This window comes from Pocillopora verrucosa, chromosome 11 (assembly GCF_036669915.1).
Source record: "Pocillopora verrucosa isolate sample1 chromosome 11, ASM3666991v2, whole genome shotgun sequence".
Taxonomy (NCBI): Eukaryota; Metazoa; Cnidaria; class Anthozoa; order Scleractinia; family Pocilloporidae; genus Pocillopora; species Pocillopora verrucosa.
Window position 1 is genome coordinate 11,145,541 of NC_089322.1, and position 12,366 is coordinate 11,157,906.

The 12,366-nt window shown below is 37.3% G+C and overlaps 2 protein-coding genes across 4 annotated transcripts in view; one reads left to right on the plus strand and one right to left on the minus strand.

Annotated features, from left to right (window-relative positions):
- The window catches only part of LOC131768661 (heat shock 70 kDa protein 12B-like), a 3,586-nt gene extending 519 nt beyond the window's left edge, over positions 1-3,067 (minus strand). The window contains exons 1-3 of the mRNA XM_066173983.1: positions 2,898-3,067; positions 1,072-1,391; positions 5-178 (exon numbers count right to left, since the gene is read on the minus strand). Coding sequence (XP_066030080.1) covers positions 5-178; positions 1,072-1,391; positions 2,898-2,916 — 513 coding nt within the window. The 5' untranslated portion in view covers positions 2,917-3,067. The remainder of the gene's footprint in view (positions 1-4; positions 179-1,071; positions 1,392-2,897) is intronic.
- Positions 3,068-3,426: 359 nt separating this feature from the next.
- On the plus strand, positions 3,427-10,760 carry LOC131768695 (trichohyalin). 3 transcript variants are annotated; one of them, XM_066174492.1, is made up of 9 exons: positions 3,427-3,624; positions 4,670-4,759; positions 5,262-5,360; positions 5,920-6,039; positions 7,658-7,741; positions 7,954-8,185; positions 8,815-8,931; positions 9,400-9,522; positions 10,214-10,760. In XM_066174492.1, exons 1-9 carry the CDS (start codon positions 3,428-3,430, stop codon positions 10,571-10,573), a joined length of 1,422 nt encoding a protein of 473 aa, XP_066030589.1. In that variant the 5' UTR covers position 3,427; the 3' UTR covers positions 10,574-10,760. The 3 variants fall into 3 exon arrangements, with proteins under 3 accessions (XP_066030589.1, XP_058940404.2, XP_066030590.1); XM_059084421.2 differs by having other exon boundaries at positions 7,661-7,741; XM_066174493.1 differs by lacking the exons at positions 4,670-4,759; positions 5,262-5,360.
- Positions 10,761-12,366: the final 1,606 nt, after the last annotated feature.

Consider the following 12,366-nt stretch of genomic DNA (forward strand, 5'->3'; position numbering starts at 1 on the left):
TGGCTGGTACGGTCAGAACCCACTGGATATCCTCCATTCCAAATCTGTCATCACTTGTCTCTCGCCGAATAACGCTGAGCGCTTGTTCTTTAAGAAACCGGATAGAATGTGCAAACACTTGCTTTGCAGGCAGGAGTTTTCCATTTGCTGCAGCTATCTTGGTGTTAAGATTCAGGCTCTAACGTGACCACGGGAGAAAACATGAAATAACTAAGTACTTCGTGTGTGTTCTTCACATGCATCCAAAAATGTATCGTTATGCCAAGTGTAACCTTGATTGAAATAGTACTCCATCTAAACCGGAATATGAGCGCTTACCTTGCGATAGATGCAAGTAGCTTTATTAATCGATTCTTAACACAGAGATATGTCAGAATTTTACGGTCAAAAAGGTTAACCCTTTCAAAAATGTCACCTACTATTCTGAATGATGTGTTTCCAAAATCTGAAAGTATTTTAGTTTTGCCAAATTATTTCTACGAGGTTATATTTTTGTTAAAAGATGTGCACAATCTTCCACACGGCTATAAAACTCTCAAATGTTGAACAAACAACCTAATAATGGTAATGATGATCTTTATTTTGAAGTGAAGTTTTCTAAGGCTCTAACGAAAATCATAACAAGATTTAAAGAATGGTTAATCCACTGGGAGATGCCCAACAACTTGAAACTCCTGCTGTGGGTTTGTTTTCTTGGATCGGCCAGAATGGTGCAAAAAGTCTTAGACACTTTTACGAAACTTTTCACTTAATGGAACAAAAAGTGCAAGGTGCCCAGACCACGGAATGTGCCCCGATGCTCCTTTAAGTTTCCTGCATAGGAGGTGACTCGTGATGATTATGAAAATGATAGGAACAAAGCTTGTATTGATGATGGTGGTAACAATGATGATATGACAGTGATGATGATGAGCATAATAACACTGATAAAGATGGTTAGGGTTATGATTAGGCAATGGTGACAATAAAGTGCACAAAACACGCACTATCGATCGTGACTGAAATGAAATGGTCATACATTCTTGATTCGCACATATACTAACTAATCCTTGAATTTAACAGGCCTCTTACCTCATCATTATGTAAGAGCATTTTGAAATGCCGGAAAAACATGTATTCTTTTTCCTCTGAGATGCTGGTCAGATTCGCGTACTTTTCTTCTGCTTCGTATCCAAACGAGTGAAATGACAAGTCTGGTTCAAGAAGCAGACATGTAGGAGTTTTGCTGGTTTGATGGCCCTGATCATTCATCCAGGCTCTGTTCATAAAAATCACGTCTTTACCGTCATCTTTGTTGAATGAGAAAGCAAAGCCACTATAGGTGGTGCCAAAGTCTATTGCAACCGTGGCAAGGAAGGACTTTTCAACATGTAGAAGCGAGGTGCTGAGATCTGTTTGGAGAAGAATGACACCAAAATAACGCAAAGATGAAATAAAATTGAGCTGGGCTGCGTTGTTAACTAGAGGGGAGCCGTTACTTGAAGCAAGCTTTAACACAACTTTTCTCTTCGATTGGCGCAGCCACGGTACGGCATACGCCTGGCTTCCGTACATCAAGGTTCGGATTGCCCTAATAACCCTCATTCGATATGAAAAGCAGACCCAAACACAAAATCAATATAGACCGGACTATCGTAGTCGTCACGATGGTCCAAGTTGATTGTGGTGGTTTAGCATAGTTTTTCAACAGTAAAATTAATGGAAACCAGTCTCTGAAGTTATTTCTCCCTCTTTAGCATCAATGGGACATTTACCAAATGTAGAGATGGTGAGGGGCAAAAAATGACAAATAATCTTTATACATGTATGTCTAGGGTATTTGATTTGAGGCAATCCAATCCTCAATCAGCTGGATTTTGTGGAAGCCCTCTCAATGAATGTAACCATGTAAATATTGTAAAATTAGATTTTAAAAAATCGATCTACTGGAAGCGTTGTGGGTTAATCAAATTAAAAAACTTCTTTTATTCAACATTGACTATCTCTAGTTACTCTAATTAATGGCCAAGATATTATTCAAGAAACAGCGATCACGGAAGGGTAACAGCTGCCTTAAAGGTTCAATATTGTCGGCTCCAAGGGATAATAAATGATAGTGTATTAATTCAATACTAGTGATATCGAAACCACCATATTCATTGGTCAATCCCTAGTTTTACAGTTGCCTCACGTCTATTTAAAGTACCCCCTTTTCATGAGTTAAGCATGTTCATGAGAACGATACAAATCGCCGGTAAATTACGTTATATTTCTTCAACTCTGCGTTAGCATTTTAGTTTTTGGGTTAAATCATATTGTAAGCAACTGGTGCCTCACGGTAATACCGCTAATTGTTCATTTCTTTGTTTTTCTCTGTTAGCCATTTAGTTGCATTCAGTCACAGTTGTGCTTTAGAAAATGATTGACCAAAACAACGATGCAAACTACAAAACGGAAGCAACGTACTACTGACTGACGTGTCAGGTTAAAACCCCAAAATTTACCATTCAGAAGCTATTAAATAATTAAAAGAGAAGACTATCTGCTAAATATTCAGGGAAACACAAGTGATTTTGAGAAACCTGCTTGAGAAGCTGTCTTCTATTTAGGTCTTACAACAGCCTCGCGTTTTGCAGCAAATCAAATATGGCGAACTTCAAACGACGGGCCAGGGAAATTTGCTAAGCGTGAATAGAATTTCAGAGACACCGTATATTGCAAAACAGCTTTGCTGAAACGCAGATAATTAAGATCATGCTTTTCGTTTTCACAAGAACTTTGGCTTTAAAACAAATCATTCATCTTGTATATTCTAACACATCGCAAATAAACAATAGCAGATTCCATATGGTGCAATATTTCTTGCTTCATCACCCAAACCTTATGAACTAATAAATGTATGCTAAAGTTATTGTTACCTGTCAAAGATAAGGCCATAGTGTTCCCAAAATCTTCTTAAAGCGAAAGCGAACACTTCAAATGATAGGGCAACAAATCTGTGCTTGTGGTAGCTATTGAACTATGTTCCTCTTTCCAACATGAAAGGGAAATTTCCCGGAAATCAATCTGACCAATAGGGGATCAAACGATGACCCGTTTCTTTCAAAACAACAGCGGGTGACTTGCATTACATCTTGGTCATCATTACTCGTTAACTTCAAATGTTTCGCAGTTTTGTCTTTTTCAATTTTTTTGCTTCTTAATAGGGTTGATTCTCAGAACCAATTTACCTCTACCCACTGATACTGACCTCTTACCAACGATGAAATTTAATCTTTTATTTTGTCACCTACGTGTTGTGCTCTGATCTGGACAGAGATCGTGTTCATTGAATTGTGTGACAGCTTCCGGTTTTCCGCGAAAGAGAAAATGAGAAAGCGGAAGTCATTTTTTCTTGGAATATCTCGCGTATTTGTAGGTTTCGGCGTCACTCTTGTGGAACTACATCATGGCAGGACAGTACAGCAAACCGACAAGTTCCAGGTCTGGACGTCGGCGAGAGTCTCTTGAAGGAACGAGTCATGAGCAATCACTTCCTTGGGACGTCGAGTTTATTCAAAAACTAAGAAAGCTTCCAGATGAACTTACCCGACTCTACAGTGAAAACAGTACTCTGAAAAGAGAAGCGGAAGGGTCACCCTCGAGGTAAACATTAACATAGATACGGCGTCATTTCGTGTTTTGAATATCTACAGCGTTCCTTTAGTTCACTGGAGAATCTAATTTGATAACTCTCTTTACTTATTACAAATTTATTGGCAAGAACCAAACAATTTTAATAACTTTGAATAGGGCTGAGAGAGATAGTGAGTGAATAGACATAGCCATGACTGTTTGGTTGTTGTTTTAGCTGGCACTCGAGGCGAATTTTGACTGGCTTTACAAATATGCAAAATACTGTCGTATTAGCTCAAAAGTCCTTCTGTTATTCGTTTTCCACCAAATGAAAATTCAATTTCAGTACGACTCATTACAGAAACCTTGGGGTCTCCAAGTGGCTCCCACATTTGTTTGGGTCCATGCGTTCGTCCATGTGTGGAGAAACTCAGCTTGTGGAAGTCAGGCAACTACAAATGTGGTCCGCTCATAAAGCTCATAAATGTAGTCGCCCAGTTCATAAAGGTAGCGTGAGGGCGGTCGTATCATTTGTTTAGTGTATTTCTCAATTTCATTTTACAGTTGCAGTACGAATCAATCATTTTGATCGACTGTCAGTACATGAGATAGCGTTACGCTTGCATCTGTCGAAAAACAAATCGCCTCAATCGTCAGAAGGCGAAGCTTTCCGCTCGCGGCACAAAATGCCTAGAAAACCACTTTTCCGTTTCCTTACTGCTAGCAGAAAGCCGTTGGTAATTCTTGCATGCATATTTCATTTGGCGGATCAGATTTCTGCAAAGTCGTGCATGCATTTTCGGGAAATTAATAATAATGCGTGTAGTGAGTGGTACAGCAACTGTCCTGTAAATACAATCAAATGAGACTACTTTCAATCCTGGTGCTCTTCGCTTTAATTTAAAGATGTTTGCTACCTCATAATTCTGTTTATTTATAAGATATCCGTACAGCACATGTTGATTGCTTTAATTATTTGTGTTCCCTCTATATCAATTTAACATTCTTCTCAGTCTATCAATTTTCCTTACATAAGATCTGATTAAACCGACGTAGTTATCGATCCACTTCCCAGGCTCGACTCATCTAGGAAGAGAATCGAGAAATTTTGGCAGGAAAGGTTAGAAACCAGAGAAAAAGAGCTAAAAAACGAGCAGGAAGACAGGTAAAAATTTTTCTGAAATGTTCGTCGTCAGAAAGTTTATTTCCTGGTTCAAGTGTATCACTGAAGCGCCCCTTGTAGCGCCTCACGTTCATTATGCATCTATTGAAAAGGGCAGCTGCAAACTGGTTAGCCGATGTCCAATGCGTTGTTGTGTGACTGTAATCCTTTCATGTAGGACTGACCCTTGGTAAGACAAGGCTTACATCAAGAAACATGTCTTCAACAATAACCATTTCTATTATTTATTTGGAAATTTATGTGAAGGCCTTTCAATACCAAGGGAAATTGATGAAACCTCTTAAGCAAAATATAAGGGGGGCAGGTAAACTGTATTAGGGGGTTACCCTGAGATAGTGAATTTAGTTTATCGGCTTCATTCATTCAGTTCGATTACAAAAACCAGTTCATACCAATTTGAAATATCTGACTGAAAATTTGGACCAGGTGTGTAGAATTTGGAGCCGTTGGTTACTGTTATTCTGCGCCATCGGCAATATTACAGGATTTTACAGATGCGGAAGCACTATGAACAGCTAGCGAAGAACGATACCGAAACTTTACAGAAGAACAACACTGAGCTACAAAACCGCCTACGGCGAAGGTAAATCCGCGAAGCTTTATCATAGTCATGAGGAGGATAACAAGTCAATTCTAAGATAAATTAATAATAACATGGAATATATATTACTTTTATGTAATAACGCATAATAAGCATCTGTGCTATCCTCCAATCGATCACAAGTATGAACCAATCAAAAGGTGTTTAAAATTAAGCTAAATATATAAAAAGATAATGTAAAGCCATTTGAATTAATTATTGAGCCAGCTAATGCAAATTTCAAATTTGGAATTTCTTCCTTATGCATTTTTCAGATATATTTAAAATTGTTAATGTTTTTGGAAGAAAAATTGTGGGTTAAAAAAGGGGAGGAAGGGGGTTTGAAAATTCGTTTCGCCAGCTCAGATTTTCCAGAATTTTTGTTATCAACCCATATCTTTTTCGATGCCTTTCCATACACATTTTTGTTTCATGAATCAATCTCCTTGTGACCCAAATCTCATTTTTATGAGGGGGGGAGGGGGGGGGGAAAGCCATATTCAAGTTCCCATTTTGCCGTTTCAGACTCCTCTGTAATTCCTTCTGCAATCCACATTCTCAGTTTAGAAATTTGCAACAAGATGGAAGAAGAAAATAAAACTTTGCAGAAAAAATTGAAAGAATCAGAGCGCCAGCTGCAGGAGACTGTCAATTCTAGTCATTCAAGAGACGCTTCGGAAAGGTAAGTGGTTGCCTCAGCAAATTTAGAGCAGAGGGATGGAAGGGAAATAGTGGTGTATGGAACAAAAAGAAGTAGGACAAAGGAATGGTTCTTTAATCAATGAGTGTGTTACAGGCCTCTCTGAAGCTTTGGTTTCTTATTTTTCTGGCCTCGCTGGATGACAAAAGTGCTGCATTGAATACTGGTGTGAAGTCAGTTTTTACACGTGGTCATATCCGCCCTTAATTAGGCTATAATCGTCGTTCACTTTTCAAAATTTAAAACAACAACAACAAGATAGCTCTCGCCATAGTCAAGTAATTTCCATTAGAAATGTTGAATAAAGAATATTATTTTATAATAAACTTACTCTGAGAAATCTGATTGGTCGTGGGCATTCAATCAATAAACGATCATTGGTTGAGATTTTTGTGATATAAAGAATAATCACGGTCGAGGTAGGGGTTATAAGCCGAAGCCAAAGGCTGAGGCTGATAACCTTTACCGAGACATTACAGTTACAAAAAGTGACATTCAACTATTTTTTCGATGTCTCCCTCGGTCAACGAAGTAAACCTGGAAGTCATGTTCTTGCTTCTTTACTGACGGCAAGCAACACAAAGCGCGCGAATTTGACATGTTTACCCTTAGAAATCGTGCACCGCGGCTATATATGATGTGAATACCCCTGACCTTGAGTGACCTTAACATGATTATTGTATAATTTGCGGCTAGATGACGTCCCAGGCACCGATTTAGGAAGTTCAACGTACGCTTTCGGCCAATCAGAAAAGAGACAGTGAGTTGAATGTATAATAATATACAATGGTACGTGGAGGGAGGTGACATGGCAAGTGCAATATCTACAGCGGATGATATTGTATTTATCATGTCGAGTTCAATGTCCGTGTAGTGTTCTCAAACGTTTGCAAACTCAGAGAGAAGTTTCTTTATTTGCAGATTATTAAAAAAAAATGTATAGTAAAACTATTATTGAACTCGGTTTTGGCATAACATCATCAATTATCAAACCTCGTGTTTGAGTTATCCGCCTCAGCCTTCGGCTTCGGCAGATAACTCAAGCCTCGGTTTTAATAATTCATGATATCATGCTCAACCTCATCCAATAATTGTTTATCGTACGCAGAATAGTGCGTAGTTATCAGTTAGAGTTATCAGGCTTGATATCTAAAGGTCGCTGATACTGTGGAACAAAAGAGACTTAAAGATATTATACTTAAAGATATTATAATTTGCATAAAAAAGAGCTTGAGAGAGGAAAATGAAATTGAAATCTAAAATTATCAAGTGGTTACAGTGCAAAGTGTGGGGGCTGTAAACATAAAAAGGGACTGCAAAACCTTAGATTACAATGAATGTAAAGGCCTCCTCTCCACTTAATAACCGAGGTAAAACAAAAGTGATGCCCAAATTGGTGATGTAGTTTCTTTTAATAGCACTTCCATTAAAGTCTATATCTCTCACTTTGCTCCACCACTGCTCTATTATTCGGTTTTATACTACATGATTATATATACCACTATTATTTACGATATACTATTTGCGTATCACATATCACGTTAGGTAAAATGCTAAGTAAATCTGAGTTAACTCATCCCTTGTTCCGTGTTTATTAAAGAAGGCATAGTTATGAGTATCACTTGAAGAAAACAAAGCAAGCTTTGGAGGAGAAGCGTCGAGAGCTTGACAGATTCAAAGAAAGGTATGAATCCTGTAGAACCCCAACATTTCTCGACAACGTCATTACTTTTACCTTTTTTGTTACAAACGTTTGCCAATCATATGTCTGCGCACAAGTATCCGTACGTATTTTGGCACCAAAATAGAGGCTTTTTCTTATATATTAACATACCCATACATATATTGTACATACAATCATACTGAGCTATATTTTTAATTTTTTACTGTCATAAGGCATGCTGCTTTCTCGGAGAAAAGAGTGAGGTCTGATCAGAGAAGAACAGAAAACACCTTAAGTACCAACAGACAGTCTCAGCTAGAGAATGATTACGTCATTGAATTCAAGGATGGCACACGTGTTGATGCCATAGACATAATTTACAGAAAAACTAGTCGTTCCAGGGGAAATAAATCAACCTCAGCGGAGTATTTAAAGTGTTGTAGACTCGCCTGCCTTATTTTTGAGGTAATGATTCATGATTTGGTTTGATCTGTGTATTTGTATATGTGTGTCTATTCAATTTTACAAATTTTGGTAAGCAATTTTTTTAAAATTGGTGAAGGCAAATGAGTTCAGTAAGAAAGAAAATTGGTTCTGTCGCTTCAATGGTTCTTCGCGACATCCTTGACATTAGCCAACTTCACCTCTATTGCAATGCGTCTTTCACAATACGATGGCTTGTATATTACAGCTGAGGCCATGGTCGGTTCGGTGTCGACACATAATAGACTAGAATTGCTTTTGCATATTAGACTATCCTAAAGACCTGAGCTCAGCATATGGCTAAGCAATAGCTCATACAGATCTTGCTTGCCCAGTGTTACACAATGGCAATAACTTTTTTTTATTGCCCGACCCATTTTAACGATGACATTACCTACGAAACCAACTGAGTCAATTGAACGATCATAATGATAACGGAAATTTTTAAAATTTCTGACCACGGTTCACATAAATGACATTCTCTTTTTTTGGACTGTTCGTGAAATGTTTAGAGAACCAATGGAGACTTGATGTGTATTATTGAGAATAATACCTAAGCAGCGAACACGAATGCAAATCCGAAATGCTGAATTTATCACCATCTGTTTCAGGTAGCCTATGGTTCCGTTTTAAGCATCAAAAAAACCTTCGCCACTTTCACGTCTGCTGTGATTGAAGTCTTAGTCACTGAAGCTCCAGCGATTGGGTCAGATACCAAATCATTTCCGGTACGAGAAAAATGTCCGGATCTCTGGTTACTGTGAATTTACCATCGTATACCTAGTTAAAACGGGCACTCGGGAACTTTTAAAGCAAAGTGAACTGAGAAGAAGTGGATTCATGCCATTAACGTAAAGTACTCAATCTAATTAGAAACCTTTGGTCTTGGTATTGTTATTTTTAGGTGAGTCGTGAACTGTTCTATTCAACAAAGCAGCAGGCCTCAAACTATACGATAAAGTTTAAGGCGTACGCTGTCTTCGTTGCTACGGTTAAACGACTTTAGACAATTACTCGCTGTTTTTTATGGGGTGCGGAGACTATAAATGGGAAGGGAGCATGCAGTTTCTCTATGGTAACCATTTTCACGTACTTGAAGAACAAAACAATGCAACTAAGTCATATTCAGTGGTCATTTCTGAATATAAAGGGTATTTTTGAGTTTCTTTACGTTAATACATGTTCCCGTTTGCTAGCTTTGGAAGGTTCAGTGTGGTCACACAAGAGATGTGGTATTTGCTACTCAAGATGCCGTAGCCGAGGTTATGGTCCTGGTTAAAGAAGGAGCGAAGAATCACAATCTACATTTTCTTGAGGAAGTAAGTCTTGCCAAGACTTAATCGAATTGATTTTATTGTTTACCGCAATGCGTACATACTTGAAGAGATCCTAGAATGTTAAATAAACTGTGTGATGCTTATACTCAGTAAAATTGATGGGCCGTCACGTGCACTTCATAATCGCCCCTTCGAATTAGTCGGAAAGTAAAATATTGAGAAAACCTTATAACAATATGATTGAAATTCATTTTTAAAATTGTTATTGTAAGTGGCTCTTTGCAGGTGTGGCTTTATTTTAGTCAACAAAGTGATGTTTTGTAAGTGCGTTTTGCTTGTTCAGTTTTTGGCGAAGCAATAATAGTAATACTTAAGAAAAATCCGTCCTTAAAAAGAAAAAGGTATGCCCGAAAATCTCCCAATCAAAGACCTCATTATAAATAAATAAACAAGTAAATAAATAAATAGATAAATAAGTATAAATAATATAAATATGTAATATAAATATATAATATAAATATATTAGGTACTAATACTACTCAAAAATGTGATACACGATGCGCGTATATTTCACATCAAAGAACAATGTCTTTTTTGCTATCGTTGGAGAGGCGTCTTGCATACTAACGTTCTCTTCCACCAGTTCAACGGTACGACATACATACATACATACATACATATATACATACATACATACATATATATATAACTGTAGAAAGTTTTCTGTTAACAGGATGTTATGAGCTCCATTTGTTCCATATGGCTTGAACACTTTCTTCAAAGGAAACAGCTTCTTCCAGAGTACGACAGAAATATCTTGCACAGTTTAAAAGATTACATACAGTATTGCATACAGTTTGCGTGGTGTGCTGTAACTCAGGTTCCTCCATTGAAGATTGACCACACGACGACTGTTTACAGTTCTAAAAGCCACATTATAAGCCAAGCTTTCAGTTTAACCGACCAAGATCGAGGCCGTTCTCGACGCTCTTATTCCTCCGAAGCACGAAATATCATATGCTATCTGTGGCCTACTTTGTTGGATTGTGATGGAAAAGTTATTAGTAAAGGAGAGGTTATTTTAGCTCACTAGCATTAGAATCCCTTTAACTTAAGAAAAACACTTTGTAGAGAGATTTTAAGAAGTCATAATCGGTTTACGCTCAATGTAACATCCAGGCAAGAGAAAAACATCACATAGGAACTTGGTTTATGTTATATTTTCAATCTTTGATCGTGGCTGTACCATTTGATAGATCCTATAATAAACGGTTTTCTTTTGAAAGCAATAAACAATCACTTTCTCCAGAAGGCAACAGTTTTCAGGCCAAGGGAGGGGATGAGAGAAATTCAGGGGCGGATGTTGCTAAAAGCAGGGATGGGATATGGAGAATGGGGAATGGGGAATCGGAAAATGAAATGGGAAATTGAAAATGGGAATTTGTTTGTTTTCTTGTTTTAGATTTACTGTTTATAAAGAAGAACACATTTTTCATCAATATCCACGTTCTCTCTCAAAAACGTGCAGGGGAAAAAATCCAAGGAACGAAATGAATTGATGACAAGGAACAGATAACGTCCAAGAACAAATATACAAGCATATTTTCGCGTAAAATAGATGCTATTGTGTTTTTGCAACGCGCGTGGAAAATGTTTACGAACAGCTTACTGTTTTTTGCTCGGGATATTTTCTTTTGAGTGTTCTCTAGTACTACTTTATAGACAAACATTTATTTTCCTTCTTTTTTAACAACCATAAAATGCTCTTTCATGAACAATTAAATTTTAAACGAAGACTTACCTTGGTGGACGTAAGGTTTAAAAGTTGGGGAGTATCACTTTGATGATACCTTCGGATATCCTCCAGCTTTAGCTGAGAAATATTTGTCAACGTGATGCTTTTAAACTAGTCGCGCGCGAGCAGAAATATTTGATGTATCATAATCGATTATATGCCCCATGTGATATTCCCTAATTTTCAAGTTCTATGTCCATCAAGATTAGTCTTCGTTTAAAGTTAATTTTAGCTGAGAAAGCGTTTTTTGGTTGTTATAAAAAAGGGGACATGTTTGTTTGTTCATGAAATCATACTATCCTTCAAAAATAAACACCCCACGCACTGAGCAGTGAACTGTTGCAAAAAATTTTAAAGGAAAATAAGCAAAATAGCCTCCTTTTGACGCGGGATTATGCTTTTTCTTTCACATTTTAAGGAAGAGATTACTCATATTTGTGGGAAACCTTTGGAAGTTCAGTCGTTTGCAGCACACTCGCCACCAATGTTCATGCAAATTACCGCTTGAAGCCTACGAGATTCATTAATTGCTTGGCGCGTTTTTATGGTCCTGAAATAATATTATTCTTTCATATAATTTGTCAGTTTCGCTGCAGCCACTAGCTTGAAAAGTGACGCAAGTGCTTTGTTTGATCGAAGTCCCTCTTCTAAGAAAACTTCTATTACTTTCGAAAATTAAAACAAATTTCTTTTTGAATGGATGTTAAACTGTGGGTTGGTTTGTCTTTCAGGGTTGATAGTGACTTGGATTCTGAAAAATGAAGGCGCGGCTAATTTCTTTGAAATTCCAATTTAGTAAGTAAACATTCAAATTTGGTTTACAACATTTTTTAGGATTCATGCATCACTTTTTTCGTTATAATCAATTTATTCCGTTCCTTAAATTTTACCTCTCAACGTTTTTAATGATCGCCACCAAAAAAATTATATTCAGCATAATAAACATAAAGTTTCAAAAAAAGGTTAATTTCCCATTTTCAATTTCATCATTAGCCGTTCTCCATTCTCCATTCTCCATTCTTCACTCGTAATTCTTCATTGTCCATCGTCCATTCTTTATTCTCCAATCTCCATTCTCTTTTCTCCATTCT

Coding starts and splice junctions, on each gene's coding strand:
- LOC131768695 (XM_066174492.1), top strand. CDS start 3,428: ATGGCAGGACAGTACAGCAAACCGACAAGTTCCAGGTCTGGACGTCGG. Junction 5,361..5,919: donor CAAAACCGCCTACGGCGAAG/GTAAATCCGCGA, acceptor CCACATTCTCAG/TTTAGAAATTTGCAACAAGA. Junction 8,932..9,399: donor CAGATACCAAATCATTTCCG/GTACGAGAAAAA, acceptor CCCGTTTGCTAG/CTTTGGAAGGTTCAGTGTGG.